This window comes from Apteryx rowi, unplaced genomic scaffold (assembly GCF_003343035.1).
Source record: "Apteryx rowi isolate R43461 unplaced genomic scaffold, aptRow1 scaffold_158, whole genome shotgun sequence".
NCBI lineage: Eukaryota > Metazoa > Chordata > Aves > Apterygiformes > Apterygidae > Apteryx > Apteryx rowi.
The window spans coordinates 1,319,484-1,340,646 of record NW_020447841.1 but is presented as its reverse complement, the minus strand read 5'-3'; the positions used below and the strand labels follow the sequence as shown (position 1 = coordinate 1,340,646).

Sequence of the window (21,163 nt, the reverse complement as noted above, 5' to 3'; positions counted from 1 at the left end):
TTCTCTCCAGTGGAAGACATATCGGTAGACACACAAAAGTGCAAAACACTCAGTTGTTCTTATCAAATTCGGTGCTGCTAAACAAATTGTATGAAAGGAACAGCTTATGCCAGGAATGTGAATGCAGTCTGAAGGAAAACTGAGGAGAAGGGGGAGGAAAAACAGCATGTGCCAGTCAGATGCCTAAACCCTTCTCAAAGTACTCTTGCCTTTCTGCAGCAAAGAAATTCCCCTTCCCTCATTTCAAATGTGTGATGCACCAGCCTACATAGTTTGCCCTCCAAAAATAATTTATATATATGAGCCTGTGACTCTCCTGTGGCTAGGTGGAATATGCTGGTATTCTTAAAACAGCTTTACTGAGGCAATGGACCTGTAGAGAAAAGTTTTTGAGATATAAATATTAAAAATAAGGTCCACAATTCAAGTTGCTTTTCTGTTAAATGCCTGCTTGAGCCATTAATGGAGAGCTGTTTAGAAACATTCCCTTGCTCTGGTTATCTTGGTTAAGTGGTTTAAAGGAAGGATTATTTTAGCTGTAATGCGGAAATGCTGATCAGTGGTACAATTCAATAATCCGAGTAAGGGTTTACTTCAGCTGTACAATGCTTTTGTGTTGGGGAAGATCTCTGGTGAGGGTGGTTTTAGGCCAAAAAAGGCAAGCCTGCGTATGAAAGGAATTCTGTTACTTTGGAGGCATAACTGATGCTCAGCAGTATCTTCCCCTGTTGAGCCACTAGGGCAATGAGCAGTTAGAGGTGGAAAAGCCATGAAACAGAAGTGAAAGCTGCATCTGAATTTGATACAAAATATCCATGAAACCCCCAAACTACTTCAGGTGCCCCAGCGCACGCAGTGTGCGCCTGCGTGGTTCACACTTAACAGGGGAAAACCATGAGCTGTATTTGGGCGGACACCAGGGCTTTGCAAGCACCAACAATACTGTGGCGTTGCGGGTGACATCAGCTTTTCACCTTGACACACGTGCTCTCTCTGGGGTGCTGCGAAAGCCGGGGGGAAGCGCTCTTTGCCTGTAATTGCTTTAGACAGTATACATGAGAGGAGAGACAGATAAGGAAATACATCTATTCTGGATAGTGGGAGTGGATTAGAGGTACATGCAATGATGCCAAAGGTTGTGTCACATACCAACCAGTTTCCTGGCATTGATGTGCTGAAAAGCATATGTTGTCCATTACTGTGAAAGCATGATTGATTTGGAGAATTGTATGTTCGTGGTTACAAGAAACCGAATTAGTTATCCTCTGTTTGCCTTTTTTCACTGGAACTTTTTAATGGAGGGGGTGAGGAAGAAAAGGGAGTGATGGAGGATGTATGGTGATTCAAAATAGATGCATTTAGGATTATACAAAAAGATGCAACTTCGGTAGTGTCAGTCCAAATTAGGAGATTAGTTTTCTTCTAATATGAATGTATGTGTGGAATCCAGTCTATGTTCAACTGAAAGAAAACTGTGTTGTATTGTGTTTCCAGTTCTGTCCATGTAAAACAGAAATATTCAGGCGTAGTGCCTTACATAAGGGTTTAAAAGTCAGTTTACCATTTGACCTGTATTTTTAATAATATTTTAATAATATTTTTAAATTAGATGAGACTGCAAATCAGCACATGAATGGATTTCCTGTCCCCCCCTCCCTCCTTGCTCAGGGGAAAGATACAATAATGAGATGCCAGTGATGATAGCTGAAGCTAAAGATCCTCATTTGGCAAAAGTAGCTCTTAATAATAAACAGGAATAACGTCTTTCGTTAATAAACTTTCTTCTAGATAGACCAAATGAGTAGGAAAGACACTGAGTCCTGGTGAAGTTTTTAATGTACCCATCTAGTTTCTTTTTTGACCGGCAAGGTGGATACATCTGAAATCGCACAGCTGTCCCTCGGAGCAGTGGACAGGGGTCTCAGGTTTTTGCACATTTTTGACCTGGGTTAGAGTGGAGGCAGCCATGAATGTGCCTCCACTTTCTACTGCCTTTTGGGATTATCTGGGGATCCCTCTCAACAGTAAATTTGGGTACTTAGCAGGACTGCCACAACAACATGCAGCTCACTCTAGCAGGCTGGCAGAGTGTTTACCAGCTTTACCCCAGAGGAATGGGTTTATTTTTTTTTTTAACTCATTCTGCTTTAAAAGCATAATTTTTTTTGTTTGTTCCTGTCAAGACCAATTTAACTTCAATAACTTGGTAACAGTCTGAATAAAGAAAGACTTTGTCTAGAGTTCCACACCCTCACACGCACAGTCCACATAAGGCCTTAAGAATATATACCTAGTTATTTTTTATGAGCAGTAAACATTACAGTAGTCTTTCACAAAGAGCCTGACTTCTCATTCCTGTTATTCTTATGATACTATTTTAACTCAAGAAATGGTATGGACTAAAAAAGCTTTGTATTCCTATAAAGAGACAGAAAAGCAAAGAAGTAGTAGTAACTCATTTCTAAGAAATGTAGTCTTTGAAGCAGTGAGCTTTGTATATTTTTTGCCATGCCTCAGAGAAATAAAATGAGCTAAAGTCATACAAATCCAGAAATAGGATTCAGATCCTTTGTTTCTCCATCACCTACCCTAAGCACAAACTTTGCCTTTACTCCACATCCCAAGAATTTTCAACTACTCTTAAAAATGGGTATGTTAAGAGAAACTGAAATGTAGTGCTTAAAAAGTATTTAAATAGTGGTAGCTGGGACAGATCGGCACTTGAGGGCTACCACCCTTTTCTTTAATGTGTTTTCTGAGATTTTGACCACAGTTACATCATGGTGACAAATTTAGCAAAGTGCCAGTTTGGCAAAATTAAGATTCTCCCAAAGGTATTTGTGTTTTTAGAAAAGAGTGGTTAACAGGAGAATAAACAGCCTCTCAGCCCACCTGTCTCCTTCAACTAAAATTACTATTATTCTAATTAGCACCAATTTAGTTTTTGTAAATGCAAAGGCAACACAAAGCCTAGCACGGCAGGAATGCCATCCAAAGCTACCCTACAGTTTGTTTTGCGATTTTGTCATTCCACAGCTTGCACAAAGAGCAACTTTCTATCCAGTGTCCAGGTAAAAGTAAGTGTCTCTGTGTTCTGGACTCCGGTTTTATAAATGCGTGGTCCCATGGGTCATATACTTTTCTATGRCTCTTTCAGGTTTGTCCTCCCTCTCCTGGCTCTGTAGAATGCCTTTTCCTTTGCACTTAGTCCTCTGCATGTTCCTTTGGCAATGCGTATCCCTTGGAGGCTGTCGTGGAAAGCATGCAGTTTGGAGGATGCACCTCAGCGGCAAAACTCAAAGCAATTCTCAAGGGAACTCAGTGCAGAGACTCTTTAACTCCTTTACTGTGTTTTTGGCCCAGGTGTTGTTTAGCCTCTTAGCTGCTTAGGTCTTCTTTCATGAACTGCCAGTACTTGCTTCTTGGAGAGTCACGGGACGGGTGTGAGACTGGGGAGCTGGCGCTAGCACCGGTGCACACTGCGGCGTGGAGCTGGCTAATCTGATTTGCAGGGCTGTGAAGGCTGCAGCCTGGGGGCTCTGAAGCTCTTCAAAATCGGCAGCTCCCGAGCAAGGAGGAGGAGGAATACAGGAGTGTGTGATCTGCCAATTCAAGCAGGACAAAACAATACTGTTAACAAGTCTTGGAGAGAGGACAGCTGTCATAAAAACGGCAGTATTTAAAAATATATCTACGAAATGTTTTCAGCCAGTTTTAGTTTTTTTGGAGTGGGAGAAAGAAACATGATATAAATAAATAAATAAAAAACCTTACGCTACTAAAAACCCCCACTTTATTCCCAAGAGTTTTTAAAGGGAAATGTAATGAAGCCCAGTAGTGGTAGCAGGTTAACAGATTAGTTAACAAGGTCATGGAGGCAGTTTAGCCAATTTTTTAAAAAGTAGCTCTTTTAAAGCAATTAATCTTGACTTGTATTTCACTGTTACCCAGCATGGGTTTAGAATTTTTCAGTATTGTGTGGATTGAGGGAAGTTCTCCGATACACTATAAACAATTAAAAAGTATACAAAACAAAGATAAAAATAAAGTAAGGACATCAACCCATCTCTTGCTAACTTTAATCCAAGATTACATGAGATCTAATTAAATTTGACATCCTCACAGCAGGATCATACCACAAGTTCTGTGCCGTGGAATGACAAGAAAGGTAATTTTATAGTTATGAACAAATCAGTGAGGAGTAATGTGAGAGGGGCATTACAGGACTGGAATAAAAAATTTGGCACAGAGATTGCAATTCCTATATGCTAAGTGTTAAGAGGCCTTAGGCCTGCGTAATGCACTTTTTTTTTTTTTTTTCCTTGCAATCTCAATTCCATTGTTGACACCCAATTAAGACTGTGGTAGAGTTTTGGATTTACACTGATGCTGCTGAAAGCATGATACTTCTTTTTATTCATTACTTTTATTTCCCTTCTCTCCCCTCCCAACCTCTGCTTGATTGCGACACCCAGATGACTGGATTAAGATTAAATCCTGAACTTCCTGAATTTTAAAAGCCTTCCCCAATGAGCTCCAAACTGATTTGGATAGTTTTATGGTTCTATGCCATTATCTAACCAGAGAGCCATGGTTTCTGTTTTTAAAGACTGTGTGCTTACTCTGGTCCTGGCAAAAGTCTCTGGCCTGTTACACCAGTGTGTCCCAGCTGACTGCATGAAAAGAAGCAGCAACTGTGTTTTGGGATCCTCAATTTTATTAGGACTCCTTCTTGTATTTGGTGTTCTCTCCTGATGCTCCAGTTCTTATGACCAACTCATTGTGAGAACTTATGCTTTTGTTAAAAAGAAAAAGCAACTGTGGTTTCAGAGAAAAGTTCTATATTTGACCGGGGGGCAATTTAAAAGCTCAGAAACTTGTCAACGAAAGGAGACAAAAACACAAATGCAATCTCAGCCTTTTTTGAAACCTGATTCAAGAATTTGGCCTTTGTTGGTCTAACTCATAACAAGTCTTAGGACTCGTTATTTGTACATGTGAAAAAGGTTATTTACAATTAGGAAAGACAATGCTGTAAATACTTGGACCTTCAGAAAGGAAGATTTTTTGCCAGTTCTTCCCTCCTGACGTGTCAGACACATTAGCCAGAAAATTGATGAGCAGCAATGGGGAAATCCAATAAAATCAACTACAGTATTTGCTTAACTAAACTATTATAAACACAGGCTCATTCCACGGAAATCAGGACAGAGTGTATTTTTCAGTGTGACACAACCAAGGTGTCCTGCGGGTATGAGCTATATAGTTCCGCGGAGGCGAGGGAAAAGCTGACTCAACACCTTGGCTTTCAAACCATATACAAAATAGCTACATCTTACTTGTCTTCCTTGCTTGAGGGAGATCCAGGAGATGACTGCCATGCTCTCCTTTTTTTTGTTTTACAGTATTTACATGTCTGTCTTGTAAAGACATGCTTTTGTCTAGAGCGTTGGGCCAATACCATCCTTCAAGGGAGCACACCCAACTGAGGATGTGTGTCTTAAAAGTAGTAATGCAGTAATGCCACTAATCAAAAGTTGTGGTGGCAGATAAACCCTTCCCAAGGGAGTTGGTTATAGGGCAGAGCACGTGGGCATGCCACCATGCATAGCAATAGTGGTTATGTGCTGAGATGTGACTCTTCCTTTGCAAACGTCCCAGTTTTCCAAGGTTTATGACAACTTAGCAGTCAGTTAATCGGTTTGTAGTTGTTTTTGCTGCTAGTCTCTGCAAAATTGAAAGTTATTATTGCAGTTTAGAAACTAGGAAGAGGCATGCAAGAGCATTGTGGTTCACTGAAAAACAGTGATGTTTTCTTATTTTTCCAGCAGGCATGGTATCTTTGCTTTTGACAGCCTATAGAGGGTTTTGTTTTGTTACTAACCATATTTCCTGTAAAGTTGTGTGTGACTATTTCAAATTTAATTTAGGAAAACCAAACCCTTTTCCTCTACCCCCTCGCTAAGAGAAAATTGTCTACACATTTTGATGAGCTCTTTTTATTTATTCAGGAACTTGTGAGAAATCCTGCCTTGCCTTGAGTACTCATAAAGACTCTGAAAACAGTCTAGTTTTGGAGCTCTTGGCTTTCTTTGTATAAAATCCTACTTAGTTTGTGGATTACTCACCCAAGTAACCTAATCCATGGGCTAAAGTTCTAATATAATTGAGAAACACTAAGTAGAAAAGCAGATTTTTTTTTTTTAACCACCGTTAATTTCTCACCTTGCACTTTTATTTTATTAAATGCAATACCAAAAGTAGAGAATTAACCCTTTTATATATGTTTTTTAAAATATATATACTTTTAAATCTGATGGTGTCACCCTCTATTCCTTGCATGCATCTTATGCCAAATGATGGTAGTGGGGGTTTCTGTATGCAGTAGACATTTTGAGAAATGTCTTTTGAGAAATGTCATTTTGAGAAAATCACTTTGTAAGCCATGGTTTTCCAGTTGTGATTTTTCTATAAGAGCTACTGTGCAATAGGCCTGGGAAAATTTGCAGCACGTGTAACGACTACCCTAGCAATTTTACGGTGGTAGTAAAAGGCAGTTTATTTTGAACATGGAAACATTTTGGAACATGATTAGACATCCTCGATAGCTCCTCATGTGTTAGGAAGTTTTGAATTTTTCACAGTGTGGTTTTGGTTCTGTGAGTCTAAGGACTAGAACTAATAGCTGCTCTTCACATGTAAACGTAAGGCTAAGGTGACATGAATTTAAAATGTTTGTTTTTCTCTTAACCAAGAATAACAGAATTGATTGGTTACCATCCAGAGGAGCTACTGGGCCGCTCAGCATATGAGTTCTACCATGCCTTGGACTCAGAGAATATGACCAAAAGTCATCAGAACTGTAAGTCATATTCTTATTTTCCTTCACAGTTTGCACAGAAAGCACAACTTCCAGGTTCCTCAATGTGTAGTTGAAAATATAAATGCACCTTGTGTGTGAGGCTGGTTTTTATGTGCATGTATTCTCTGAGGGCAGAATTTACCGTTTGCAAGAAGCTTATGTGCTACTGGGTGTGTCTGGCTGAAACTTGCTGCTGTTATTTCCACAGGGTTTGATTTTGCCATACTTTAAACTAAATTTGGGTGCCAATTACTCTTAAGAAAATCTCTGTCTCTCTAAGGGATATCACACGGATCGTATGAAAATTGGAAAAACTTGAGTTAGGCAATACTAGCTTGACTATCTGTTCCCTCTCTTCAATAGACCACACAGTTACACTTCCTCTCTCTCACATAAGATTTAAATCAAATAATTTTGAAACACGTCTTAAGTTTCTGTCCTTAAAGGTGGCACTTTGGTTGGATACAGCATAGATGCCCTAATGTACAAATGATGTTTCCCACCTCTGTTATAACCACTGAACTAATGCATGGGAGATTTGTTGGGAAAGAACCAGTACAACTGCCACTTCTGCTGTTTTTATTATTAAAAAGAGCTGCTAGACTGGAGTCCACAAGTTTAAAAAAACAAAACAAAAAAAACAAAACAAAAAAACAACACTTTGCAGTTACTATGATCTAGGTCTCTGTGCCTCAGCAAAAAAGACCATGACTTACCTCATGTCTGTAGGGAGTTACTCCCCCAAAATATACTTACAAAAAGTATTGCTGTACTTTTGAGAGCAAAGTAAAGCAAAAAATAACTGTCTGACAGCAACAAGGGAATATATTAGCTATAGTGGCAAGGATACAGGACAGCTTAGAGTTGAAATGTTATTTGAAAGAATATTTGGCAGTGATTAAAGTTTATGCTGTAGAACAGTGTTGGTGTGAATCATCCTGTTTCCAGAACCGTTTAAAAAAAAAATCATACCATACTTATGGAAAGTTGTCTGGGAATCTGTTTGTTAAAATTGTTTCTTAGAAAATCTATTTATGCTTCTAGCAGCAAAAAGTAATTAGTGATATTCATAGGTAGGGTGTGCATATCCTACATTGGGTTACCAAGAATCATCGTGAGTAATGAGTGGGGCTGCTGCATTGCTGTTTTCTGATTGCTGAATTAAATTTGTAAGAAAGGGACAGTGCCAGAGGGGACAGAAATGACCATTGGTAACCTCTTGGGTAACAGGAGGGAGACTCCATGGTGGTAATGAATTAGATAGGACCACTGAGTCAAGACTTGTCCCTGTAAAGATTTCGGGATAGGTTCTAGTAACCGTCTTGACCAGGCTTTGATGGAGATTGCTCCTCACTCTGACAATTAGGTTGACCTCATGTAGAGCAGAAGCTGCATCTAGATGTCATTTGTGGCTACTGAATAGGGCCATGTCCTGCAAACATGTGCTGTTAGGCATGAGGCCTGATCATGAGGCGGTCGAAGGAAGGTCTAGAGAGGTCAGTTATAGCGGCAAAATTGCACATGGCTACTCAAAGCACTATGCACTATGTAGATAATAAATATTTAGGGTCAAACTACAATGGGTGATTGCACAGTGTATACAGTGCGACAGGATCAGCACGGATGATCTCTGCTGTTGAAAGCAGTGGACCAAACTCTGTGCTGCACTAAACTGAAAAATGCTGTTGCCCATAACAGGAGTGTCAGTTTACATCACCAGCAAATTGGACCCTTTTTGTTGTACCGAGATAAATGCATCCTGCGTCTTCTAGGACAGTCGGGCTTTCTACCAACTCATTGAGTGACCCCAAAGGCAAAGAGGTAGCAAGCTGCGACTGCGCAAGCATCCATAAGCGCTCTGAATAGGAAACCCCTCGCTTTCTTAATGCGTGCCAATATTTATTAATGAGATGTTGTCTAGCGCACAGAATAACCAACAGGTACACAGCTATACAGAACTTACTAGTTCTTCCTGGCCATGCTCATTTATACATAGAAATATCCATATATAAAGAGACACAAGTCATAATACAAAACCAAACATGGAATTCATGGTCACCACACTTGTATTTTTTTTAAACAATCATTTTTATTAAAGATATGCTATGCATGGAGTATATGTTCATACGACAGCATAGCCATCAATTCTGCCAATGCCAACCACTTTGTGTTGTAAAGATGCATAGGAAATGGAGGGAGGAGACAGAAGTGTGAAGAGAGAGAGGGAGAGAAACCTCAAATGAGTCTTTTGGATGGAAGCAGAATTCACTCCCTCTCCTTCCCTCCAATTTACTGACAAGTCATGCTTATTGCAGTTCTACTATACTGTGATTTTTTTTTTTCTTGAGATGAAATAACAACACGGCATTCAAAAAAGCCATAATAGTGTTTGTGTTCTTGGCTGGAAGCATAGCTGCATATACAGTATGAAAGACTTAATTAGTCTTCATCAAATGGAAGATTAGAATTTTATTTGGCACTATTTAGCATACCCAGTTTTTCACAAGTTATGCAAGCAAGATGAAAAATCTTTGTCTTATTACATAAAACTACACAAAAGATTGACTGCAGAGCTACATTTTCCAGTTCAGCAATTAATAGTCTATAACTACTTCCATTTAGGGTCTGGTCTTGTTCCCATTAAAGCTATGGGGAATTTTGCTTTTGACTTGAGTGGGGAGCTGAATGTGACCATCTGGGACATGTCATTTGAAAGTACATAGCAGAAGTTCGACAAGCCTTCCAAATGATTCATATTTTTCAAGGGTTTCTCAGCAATTAAAAAACAAACTTTGTGCGCAGTTAAAGACACCCCTGCCTCCTCCTTTCCTCATCCAAATATAAGGAATATAATTTGAGCATATTTCACTGGGCTGTTCCTAATTCTATCAAGATACAGGTAATGTGTATTAAAAAAGAAAGCGAGAAGTTCACTCTGAAGCCAGAGACTTGCACACAGAGTTGGTAACAAAGTCAGCATTTACAAGTGTATTAGTAATTTGCAAGATTACTCCAAGGAGGGATTCTGCTGTATTTTATTATATCAGAACATGACATGCTTTGAATAATAATAATAAAAAAGATTAAAGCAGTAAAAAGCTTCTTTGTAATGTAATAGGTGCCTACACTATGACTCTTATTGATGAGCTGATGATTAGGAAGCAGTGTAATTATGTTTCACAAGCAGAGCAGAACAGTCCAGTCACTGAAACACTTTGAAATGAAAGCCTTTTGATTTTGTTCCACCAGAAGTATTTAATCAATAAAGGTAATGTTCTACTTTGTCTAAATAAATTAAATGTAGGATGATTAAATACTCAGGAAGAAAACAAACCAACAAACTTCAGCTATAGGAAGATAAACACAGTAACAATTAACTGCAAAACAGGTGTTACATTTCACAGGCCTGGATTGTACATTTGCATGGTGGTTATGTAGGAAAAACTTGTGTTAAATAAAATAGCTACTGTTACTGGCCACATTCATGAGGAATTTTTCTGTAAAAAGAATCAAGTTCTGGTCTTGCTGAGTCAAACTACATTATTTTAGTGCATTCATTTGATGACATACCATTTTCATGTACAAAAGCTTCTTAAAAGGAAAGTTTGACAAAGTGTACAGGGGTTCAGTTGTGCCAGTTCACACTCAGTGCGACTGCTTCTGCTTACAAGCACAATTCTTATTAGATGTTAGTTAGTTAATTAATACTGGTTGCATGCTTCAGCCTAATCATATCACTGTGGATGGATAATATTTTTCCCCAATTGACAACTGTAAATTGCATGACAATATTAATTGCTTTTAAAAAAGGCTTGACAAGAGGTACAACATCATAAAACCTTACATCTCAGAAGTCCAAAACTCCATACTGAAATCTCTTTCTCTTCAAATCTTATAAAATACTTCTTTGTGGGAACATCACCTTTCAAAGATCTAGATGAAATGCTAAACCTGAGTTGTACTCTTGTCAATTTATTGCTTGAGATACACAGGCTGGTTCAAAAAATACTTGGAGTTAAATTACCATTATTTATTTGTTTTTCTTACGGGTCTTGGCTCCTTCCAGCCTGCTATCTTCAAGCTATTACAGAGCCACAGTAACAACACAGTTCAAACAGCCAGAGAAATAAAATGGTTCAGCCTTGTTTTCTTTACTAGGCAAAACAATCCCATTTTTCATTCTTGACTTTGATACCTTTTTAAGATTGATATTATTTCTTCAGCATTGTAAGACCCACGTTGTGCTAGTAACACCTTCACTTTATTTGTAACGTTGGTATCTCCAGCTGTTAACTCCAAGGCACAAAAAGAGGATAGATAAGGATTTAAGCTATGAGACTTTCTGTGTTTTTCCTTTTAAATCATCTGGCTCTTGGGATTATGAATCACCTAAATATGGAAACTGACTGTTTTGCACAAATAAATTCTCTTTCCTTCAGTTCATCTTGGGACCCTAACTTGAGGCACATCTAGAATAGGGCCTTTGGAGAAACTTGCAGTCAGCAGACATTGTTTTGGGGGAGGACAATTAGGATCTTATATTAAATTAAATGCCATCTGAAAAAACTCAGTGGCTGATTTTTCCAGTTGTTAAGCGGCCATGCTAACAAACATTTTCAGTGCTATTTTGCATGACGAAAACTCACAAGCAGTTTTATTTAAAACAAGTGTTGCTTATTTTACATTCTTACTCGTGCTGCTCCATTATCAATATCTCCCTGCCCCCGTTTCTCAGTGTGTACAAAAGGTCAAGTGGTGACCGGCCAGTACCGAATGCTTGCCAAGCATGGGGGATACGTATGGCTGGAGACGCAAGGCACTGTGATTTACAATACGCGCAACCTGCAGCCTCAGTGTATCGTCTGTGTCAACTATGTGCTGAGGTAGGTCACACAGAGCATGGAAGCCACTTGGGAATTCGTGGGCTGGAAGGAGCGCAGTAATCGAGGGGACTTTCTGAAGGGTTTATTTACTCAGCGGTGGTGTTCTGAAATCAGTTTAGTCATGTTTGTTCTGTCTTGTTTACCAGCGTTAGACATTGATAAAAAATGTGGCGTGCCCATTCCCGTGCAAGCTGTTGAAATACACTACAGTCTTTCTACAGTGACTGCTCTGCTAGTAGAACTAAGTATAAAGCCTGCACTAAAGATTTTGTTGTATAATATAATATGTTTTGTTTTTCTAATGCTGTGACAGAGAGAGAAAATCAAGTAGTAACTGTATCATGTGTTGCTAGGAAAAGCTACCTTCCTCCTCAAAAATCAGGACCACAGGATAGTCAGTTTGGCAAAGCTCAAGTATTTTTGGTCACAGATGAGGCCAAAATAGGAAATACTTAATTGAGCGATAGTCTGGGTCACTATAGCCTCAGCTACATCCCTTTAAAAAACAGAACAACAAAGCATTGAGTATTCCCACAGAAATCCTGACCACATTCTCTGTGTCATTTGAGATTGTGGTGCTCAGCAACACTGGAACCATGCCTGGCCTGTCAAGAGTCTGGCATTCGAGTGAGAGAGGCCAAAACATTTTTAAAGGCCTGATCTTTAAAGAGTTTATTACCTATGTTATCCACATCTTTTTTTTTTAGAGTGCAAAATGCCTAAAACCTATTTTCTTGTTAGTGAAATTGAGAAGAATGATGTTGTGTTCTCTATGGACCAAACGGAGTCTCTCTTTAAACCTCACCTGATGACGATAAACACCACCTATGAGAATGGGATCCCCGTGGCTGAGAAGAGTGACTTCTTGTTTACTAAATTAAAGGAAGAACCAGAAGAACTTGCTCAGCTGGCACCAACACCTGGCGATGCCATTATTTCCCTGGATTTTGGTTAGTATTTCTATAAATAAATTTTGTGAAACAAAGAACCACAGATGAAGCCTACATTTAGAAACCTAATAGGCCAGGTCTGTTTGCTGTGTGTATAAATCAGCAGTAATGGCCATAGAAGCCCACATGCTCACGCCAGTGGAAAATTTCTGTGAATGAGAGCAGAATCTGGCTTTCTTGCTGACTAAACAACATACATTAAGTCTATGCCAACTTATTGTCATGGCAACTAGGAGCAGGGATACTTTTAATGAATAGCTGCAATTATATCATAACAGAGCACTAGATCATCAAGCTAAAAGCATCTATTAATATTGTTAAACCTCCATCCAGGGACACAGACGTTTGAAGACGCCCCTGCCTTCACCAGTGCTGTTTTGACACCAAACAAGCCGTGGCCAGCAGAAGTGAAGAGCCATGCTGCGCAAGGCGAAACACTGACTATACCATCCTTTACAATGCCTCAAATTGCACCTGGCAGCAGCACTCCAAGTGCAAGCAGCAACAGTAGCTGTTCCACGGTAAGAAGAGCTTTTAAAAAAATTCTAAGTTATATTTTGTATGTAGCTCTCATCAATGTGCGCAGATGACATTGACAAGTTAGCAATCTTGTCTCAGTGCTTATGAAAAGGGCCAGTGCATCTATATCCCTACTGCACTGCATATATCTTAAACATCAATAGCAAAATTGTCACATGGGAACTATATCCTGCCTTTACACTGCAATTCTTATTTTCTCCCAGCTGTCCCTCAGTAATTATTACAACAACTAGTAGCAAAAGCCACTACCACCTGTCACTGAGTTAGCCTTAAATAAAATGCTGATATCAAATGGTGTGGTCACAAAGCAAAATTTCCCCAGATCCTCTTTCTGTTTGTTAACTAGAAGATATAGTTTTAGTCCAGGAAGTTTCCCAGCTCTGGCTTTTGAGAGCAGGTCCACAGAGTTCCCCACTGCAAGAATGAATGCGCTGACTTTCAGGGCATTGCCCCCAAGAGCTGGAGGGCACTCTTAGCGGGCCTTTACTAGATGATGTCCAATTTTAATGAGGACATTGGGGCAGTGCTAAGTGCATCTCCTTCTTTACAAAAATATTTAATAGTGTACATCTCATGCCGCTGGTCCGAGTTGCCAAAAGCATTTAACCTAGCAAGACAGCTCAGTTCCTGTATTAGATGCGATCGATGGAACCACACGCTTTGGGGTTCTGAGGATCCTGTATATGCAGTCTTGCCATTTGCTTTTCATAGTAAAGATCTGTTACTGAAAAGCACAAAAATAAATTACACAATATTAAGCCAGTACTGTGGTTGTCTTGCTGCTTATAACAGATTTTTATTTCTGTGCAGCCAAGTAGCCCAGGGGATTACTACAGTTCTGTGGATGAAGATCTTAAGATTGAGATGATTGAAAAACTCTTTGCCATGGACACAGAATCAAAGAGTCAGTGCAACTCCCAGGTAAGGAACTAACAAATCAGTCCCATACTAGCAGGTAGTAGAGATGCATGCTGTATGTACAGGTGTAGTGTACATGTGCTGCATTTGCACTTGTACAGTAGGACTTTGACACACAACAGTAACAAAAACATATGCTTTTGAAAGCTTAGGTCTAAATTTCTGGCCCTGGGTGTCACTGGTGAAACCACTAAGAAAGACCAAGCCGACAGCCTTCAGACTGTGGAAGCTTCTGTGGGCTAGATAAGGAACATAAGCAACAGTATTTTTTTGATCTTGCCTGATGACTAGCCAGTAAACATCCTTTCTAGAGCAAAATATAAATAAACTAAGTCATGCAGAAACTCAAAATGAGAAAGAAATGCCCCTTGAGCCCACATGTCTCCTGTAACTACAGAATTAAAACTGCCACTTTGGACGTATTCTTCCTGACTTATCTCTTGGACGATTTGTTCCTATGCGGGTCAGACAGATAGAAAAACCTCTTGCACGTACAGCAACATCCTGCACTCTCCATCTCCTTGCACTCTAATCGGGGTATGAGTATAGACATCCCCTCTGTTATTAACTCTCTTAATCCTCCACTGTTACAACATTACATCAAGTTCCTGAAGAAATTTCAGTATAAGTTTGGACATAGGATCAGCAACAAAAACAATAGAAAGGACGGACGGAGATGAGGGGGAAAATGTGGATCATGATCGAAATCAGTGCAAGACCTGACACCTCCAAAATTGAATCCTGTCAAATTCAGCATCTGCTTGCTTAGGTGTGTCCCACCAAATTAGCAGGTACTTTTGCTGGGAAAAATGAATGTGAAAATAATGCCCCTCTCATGAACTGACTGGTGGGTCAACACTCATTTCCCTGTCTGCTCAGCTCTGAGAGAAATTAATAAGAATACAGATGCGAGTGCATTAGTATCTTTCCCACTACACTGTTAAAACCTTTTTACATTTTAGATGCATGTTTTCATGTAGCTGGATAGTGAGAAAGCTTTGTTTTCTATTAGCAAGAAAAAGCCTGAGGTTAAACTGCATGCCACATGTTGTAGAGTCTTGGCAGACAAGCTATTCAGAGCTCAAAGAAAGAAATACAAGATCTAGTTCACATCACACTGATGTTCCAGGCTGCATGCAAGCTGCTCTTGCAAGTACTGCTTATCTGGGAGTCTAGCAGGTTTTTTTCCTCAGTTTGTCCTGTTACTTTACTGATTATGATATGATGAACATATATGCCATTCACAGAAATAAGGCATGTCTTTAAATAGGAGCTGACCGGTTTCATTTAAGTAAATTTAGCATATGATGATTCTTCAGCCTCACATCTACTAGTATTTCATGTCACACTAACTGCCATAATTATTATTAACCTTTCTTTATGAACTTTATGGAGGTTCTTTATGGACTTAATTTATTTTTGTGCAGACTGATTTCAATGAACTGGACCTTGAAACCTTGGCTCCTTACATTCCTATGGATGGAGAAGATTTCCAGCTCAGCCCAATCTGCCAAGAAGAACGTCCTCTCTCTGAAAGTGCACAAAATACCCAGCAGAGTCTAAGTAGCATGAGTACCATCTTCCAACCCCTTGCTTCTGCTTCACAGAATCAGTTCCTCCCAGAGAAGTATTGCCCACAGCTATCAAATAAAAACAATAACCCTGGTCATGGGTCTCTGTCATCTGTGTTCTTCAACAATGCGAGTAGGTCATCACTGCCACCATACCATGACCAAGCCAGCACTCCCCTGTCTTCAATGGGAGGAAGACCAAACACCCAGTGGCCACCTGATCCCCCATTAGAATATGTTCCTACTAAATGGAGACTCATGGATAAATACTCAGGATCCTTATCAAGTTCCCCCTCAGGGCCACCAGTACATTCTCCCAATGTGCCCATATATAAAAAAAGGTAAGAGTTTGTGTTGTAACTGTGTGTTTTACTCAGGATTTTTGGTCATAATCTTGAAAAATTCTTCTTATCAGTTCAGATGGAATAAGTTGTTTTGATAGGCATAAGGAGTACTGGGAGCTCAGGCTGTGCTTCTGGGGAAATCAGTGTAGTGCTCTCCTGGTGACAGTCAGTCTAGTGGCAGCAAAGGTGGGCTGTTAACTTTTCATTACCTGTAAGGAGGCATGAGTGGGTTTCCTGGTGGCCAGGTAAAAATTACCCAAGATCTGCAAAACCAGCTTTACTTTATGCAGTTTAGAAAAGTTCTGAAAAACCTGCAGATGGGAGCATGGCCCACCAGTAAGCTGAGACCCATGCTTACCTTACCTTGCACATAATTTTTGCACAACAGAAACCAGGAGAGAGGGAGGGATGAACAGTGAATAGGACAAGTACATTTAGTTGTAGCACTTGCATGTAGCAACAATAAGATTTAAAACTGCATTTTTTTTCTGCAGTCTTCCTTACCTTGATCACTTTCTTACACATGTGAACAGCATTGGATGAAATTGTAGATCAAAGGCTACAGCCCTAGAAGTTTCTTACCCTTTTCAAAGAGCTCTTGGGCTGCACGCAGAGTGTGTCTTAAGTGTTGGTCATACTAAAACATTCATGAAGAGTACAAAATAGCACAGGTCATTTTAAAACATGAAGCTGTGCAGTTTACCTGAAGTTTACTTTGGAGGTTTTTAGTTGTTGGCAGATATACCAGTGTCCGAATTTGTGTTTGGAAAGAGAAGGTTTGTCCCTGAACAGCAACATGTGTGTCCATATTTAGTGTGCAAAACAAGGGGACAGGCATGGCTCTCAAATTCCTATACTTAAAAATTGCATGACTCTATTCCACAGCATTATTATGGCTGTCTGGAGATTCCTAGAGGCAGTTCATACCGGACTTTCATTAGTCTTTGATCCAAAAAGTCAAAAGTCTCCAAGGCTTGTGAAAAAAATGACAAAAAGAAATAAAAATATTTGATCAAATGCTGAGGTCTATCTACTGTCACATGTCGAAGACACCTTAAATGAAAGAAGAATTTGTAACTGAACAAGATGGTTTAGATCTTCCTGCCTGCTCACTCACCCAGAGATCTTTTCTTAACAGGCCGCTGGATGCTTTTGGGCAACGACGCATAGATATAAATCCAGCGAGAATTGCTCTGTCTAACAGTTTGAAACTGAAGCGACAACTGGATTATGAAGAACAAGCATTGCAACAACTGAGTGGGGTAATCATAAGAAACACATCCCCTTCAAAATATTGGGCACACCAAGATCATGAATGTAATTATTCATTTTGCTGTTCTTCAAATTCTAGGGCGACCCATCTGTCATTAACCCATCTCATTTAATGTGGAAGAGAATGAAATTCCTCAAAGGGGAAAATTGTTCCTTGGTTACAGAAAAGAAGTCTCTCAGCACAAGTGTTCTTACTGGTAAGACAAAATTTTGTTTCAAAATTGTACATTGCAAAACCAATTTCTTTTAAGTCAGTTTGAATAGAAACAAAAACTCCTTCAAAAGGAAGGTAATGTCAACAAGCCCTGTAAAAAATTATTGTAAGCTAAAATTAAAGATCAGGTTATATGACTAAGGGTTGAACAGTTCAAGGTACATTTGATAATGGCCAAGTGGATTGTTTCATACATGTTCACACCATTGCTTTGGAGGTAAAACAGATCAGCTCAATGGAGACATGGTTCCCTCACACTGAACCAAGGTGCGGACATGTCAGAGCTAGAAAAGCTGCACCGATACTTTCTCTCTACAACACTGTGTTTCATTATGCAAACTTATCTTGGGTGCAGTACTGCTTCCAGAGCTAGCACTGCTTGTGGACTTCTTTGTTACAAGATGTAGGTATACCTCAAGAAGATGATCACTTTGCTTTGCATTACTGTTATCTACTGTAACATAACAGAGGCTTAATTTACCTTTTTTTTTTTCCTCTCTCTCCCCTTTAAATAAGATGAGTTTATTTGTAACTCAAGAGGTCTGAGCCAACCAGTGAACCAACTGCAGCAGCAGCAGCAGCAGCAACAACCACCCCCCTGTGGCAGTCCTGGTGAGAGTCTGAAAGCAGGAACTTTCCCCCCTCAGTTTTACAGTTCCCATTATCAGGACTTTACTGTCCAGCCAGCTCATAAAGTGTCAGGTAAGAGTGATCAAATACAGAATTTGGAAGGTATTGGAGTTTAGTTCCAGTATTGATGCTATGACAGAAAACTCTAAAAAATTGGGGGGGGGGGTGGAGGAGAGGATGATAAACCTAGAAGTAAATATGAACTGCTTTGTAGAATGAAAAATGAGTTCTGTTGTTTAGTTTGAAACTTTAATGGTTACATTTGCTATATATGGGGGAAAATGATTTTTGCACTTCATTTCAGTTGAACTTAATACCTTTTTACCTTAGAGGTCCAGTCATCCTCTTGCATGTTCTCACCTTATGATGGAATTGACTAAAATGTACTAAACTTAAGTGCAGCATTGATACCAGAGGTTTGTGAGTTGGAGTATAACATGCACATTCTAAAAATTAAAAAAAAAAATAATGAAAGGCAGAGTGGGTGTCAATTTAGAGAACTGTGTTGCTTATTACAGCTTTCTTGATTTGAACCAGTATCATTTTCCTCAAACAGTCTGAATTGGGGGAGGAGGTGCAAAACTTCACAAAGTGTCAGTGTGACACGCTTATGGCAGTTGAAGGCAGTGTGATGCAGAGATTTGCTCTGAAAACTGTAACTATTGGTTTGAGGCATATTGACATGAACACAAAATGAAATTAACTAACTGGTGTAAACAGGAGAGGAAGGAGAGGAAACAAGGCATCTCTCTCCCTCTGGTCTTATTTGACACCGTGACTTACTTCAGTAATCTATTTCAGGTATGACAAGTCGTCTGCTGGGGCCCTCCTTTGAACCGTATTTGTTGCCTGAATTGACGAGATATGACTGTGAGGTTAACGTCCCCGTTTTGGGCAGTTCTACGCTCCTGCAGGGAAGTGAACTGCTCAGAGCTCTGGACCAGGCAACCTGAGCAATCCTGCAATATTCCTCGGCCTATACTGTTCAAACAGCTTCAGTTTTTAAATATATTTTTGCAAGTAGACAATTTCTAATACCAATACACTTTTACAGGATTTTACTTAGATATTGAACCTGTCCACGTTACCAAATAGTGGCCTTTTGAAGTTACTCACTTTATTATTCATATAAAGAAATACATCTACTGTATTTTCTCTATTGCAATTAAAGTGTTTAGAGAATTTGATTGCCCTCCCCTTATCTCGTTGCCTGTAATTTATACTCTAAAATTTTCTTCAATTTTTATGCTAATAAAAAGCTGTGGTATAAATGCCTCATCGTGTGATACTTTGGCTGCAGTACTGCAAAGATTTCTTTTTATTGCCAAAGATAAATGAAACAAATTTGATCTCCACCCACAGTTTTTTGTTGATCTGCCAAATTAAAATCCTTTGAGTCTTTCTCTTTACCAGCATTTATCATATTGTAACTCTAATAACTTTTGGAAACGCATACTGAAGAAAAAACCCCCAGCCTTCTGACTCACCCCCCCCTTCCCTTATTTTAATACACTTTGTTGAAAGAAATGTGAATGGTGAACTGCAATGTTTGTGGGTATCTATCTGTGAAAGTTGCACATTGTAAGCTTTTTTTCCTCAGAAGCAAGCCAGATTCTCAGCTGATTTAACTTGGCTTAGCTCTATGGACAAGGGAGTCCTACAGATTTACCCCAGTGGAGGATCGAGACCTGTGGTTTTGTTTGTGATGGGGCTTTCTTGTTTTGTTCTTTTTTGTTCCTTTTATTTTTACACAAAACAGATTTTTTAAATTTTCTCTGGGTCAACTGTTAATCATCTCTTGGTACTTTTGCTATATCTAGGACACAACTTTTTAAGAGCTGTTTCTGATAGAACTAGTATTTGTTATGGTGTTGCTGATACTTCCGGAGTCTGACCAGCGGCCAGTACTACCACCTCTGATTAACGTTAGCTTTTATACGTTTTATATGTTAGCTAGCAATATAACCTACAATACTGAATCATTAAAACTAAAAGTTTAAAGTAGTATTTCCCAGTGTACTAGGCTACTCAGATATAAGTAGACAAAAAAAGAATTAAGGATGTTTAGTGAGATCAGTAGCTGGCAGACAGTTCTCCATCACTTTAACTTGCCTTATATTAATCAATAGCTGAAATGTCATTAAAAGGCAGCCAGACATTTTCAGATCTCCTTTTCAATTATCACCCGTTGTCAGGCACATATTTTAAAAAATAAGACTTTGAATATTTCAAAGGATGTGAAGGAGTAAATTGTAGAATACTTAAACAGCAAAAATGTTAAAGTTAATAAAAGGCAGGTGAGCAGTTCTGACTTTGAAATACATACAAACCTAGATATTTGCTGGAATATGTCATCTTCCTTCCTCCACTGGTATAAATCATTGTAGCTGCATTGAAGAAAATGAAACAGTGGCAATTTACACAAGGTAAAATTTAATCTGGCCCAGAAAGTAGTCCTTAGAGCAAAGCTATTCTTTTCAGACTTCCAATTCCACTCAAGCCTGTTTTCTAAAATTGCTTTTATCATGCACTGACACTTGCAAAGAAGGAGCCTTGAGTTCATTGAGCACTTCAGAGATCATTGTGTTAAGTGAATCTTAACCATATATACTATGCGCTCTTAAAAAATAAATAAATAAAAAGCTGAAGGTCTTCTTTGGCTATTGGTACATAACACAAAAAAATTGTGATAGTCCCCTATTGCAGGCAGATCTTTCAAGAGTTTATTACCAAAAATAAGCTACTCTTAAAGTGAACATAATTATGTGGAAAAATATATTGTAAGCATCAAAATCTGATGAAAATTGGCAAGCCAGCTTTGACAAATTATTTGCAGTGGCAAGGACTTAAAGGCTTCAAGGATTAATGACACTTGAATACTGCTCTTCTGTTTCTTATTTGTGTAGTTTCAGCATTAAAAATGTTATACCCTAACAGTTTACTAAAACACTCTGGAAGAATATTCCATGTCTTAATATT

General features: G+C 39.1%; 1 protein-coding gene across 1 annotated transcript in view; it reads left to right on the top strand.

Annotated features, from left to right (window-relative positions):
* The window catches only part of EPAS1 (endothelial PAS domain protein 1), a 77,389-nt gene extending 58,013 nt beyond the window's left edge, over positions 1 to 19,376 (top strand). Inside the window, exons 8-17 of the mRNA XM_026059498.1 lie at positions 6,756 to 6,862; positions 11,598 to 11,745; positions 12,487 to 12,695; positions 13,029 to 13,216; positions 14,046 to 14,156; positions 15,581 to 16,065; positions 17,207 to 17,330; positions 17,420 to 17,537; positions 18,071 to 18,256; positions 18,986 to 19,376. Of these exons, the coding sequence (XP_025915283.1) occupies positions 6,756 to 6,862; positions 11,598 to 11,745; positions 12,487 to 12,695; positions 13,029 to 13,216; positions 14,046 to 14,156; positions 15,581 to 16,065; positions 17,207 to 17,330; positions 17,420 to 17,537; positions 18,071 to 18,256; positions 18,986 to 19,137 (1,828 nt within the window). The 3' untranslated portion in view covers positions 19,138 to 19,376. The remainder of the gene's footprint in view (positions 1 to 6,755; positions 6,863 to 11,597; positions 11,746 to 12,486; positions 12,696 to 13,028; positions 13,217 to 14,045; positions 14,157 to 15,580; positions 16,066 to 17,206; positions 17,331 to 17,419; positions 17,538 to 18,070; positions 18,257 to 18,985) is intronic.
* The last annotated feature ends 1,787 nt before the right edge of the window (positions 19,377 to 21,163 follow it).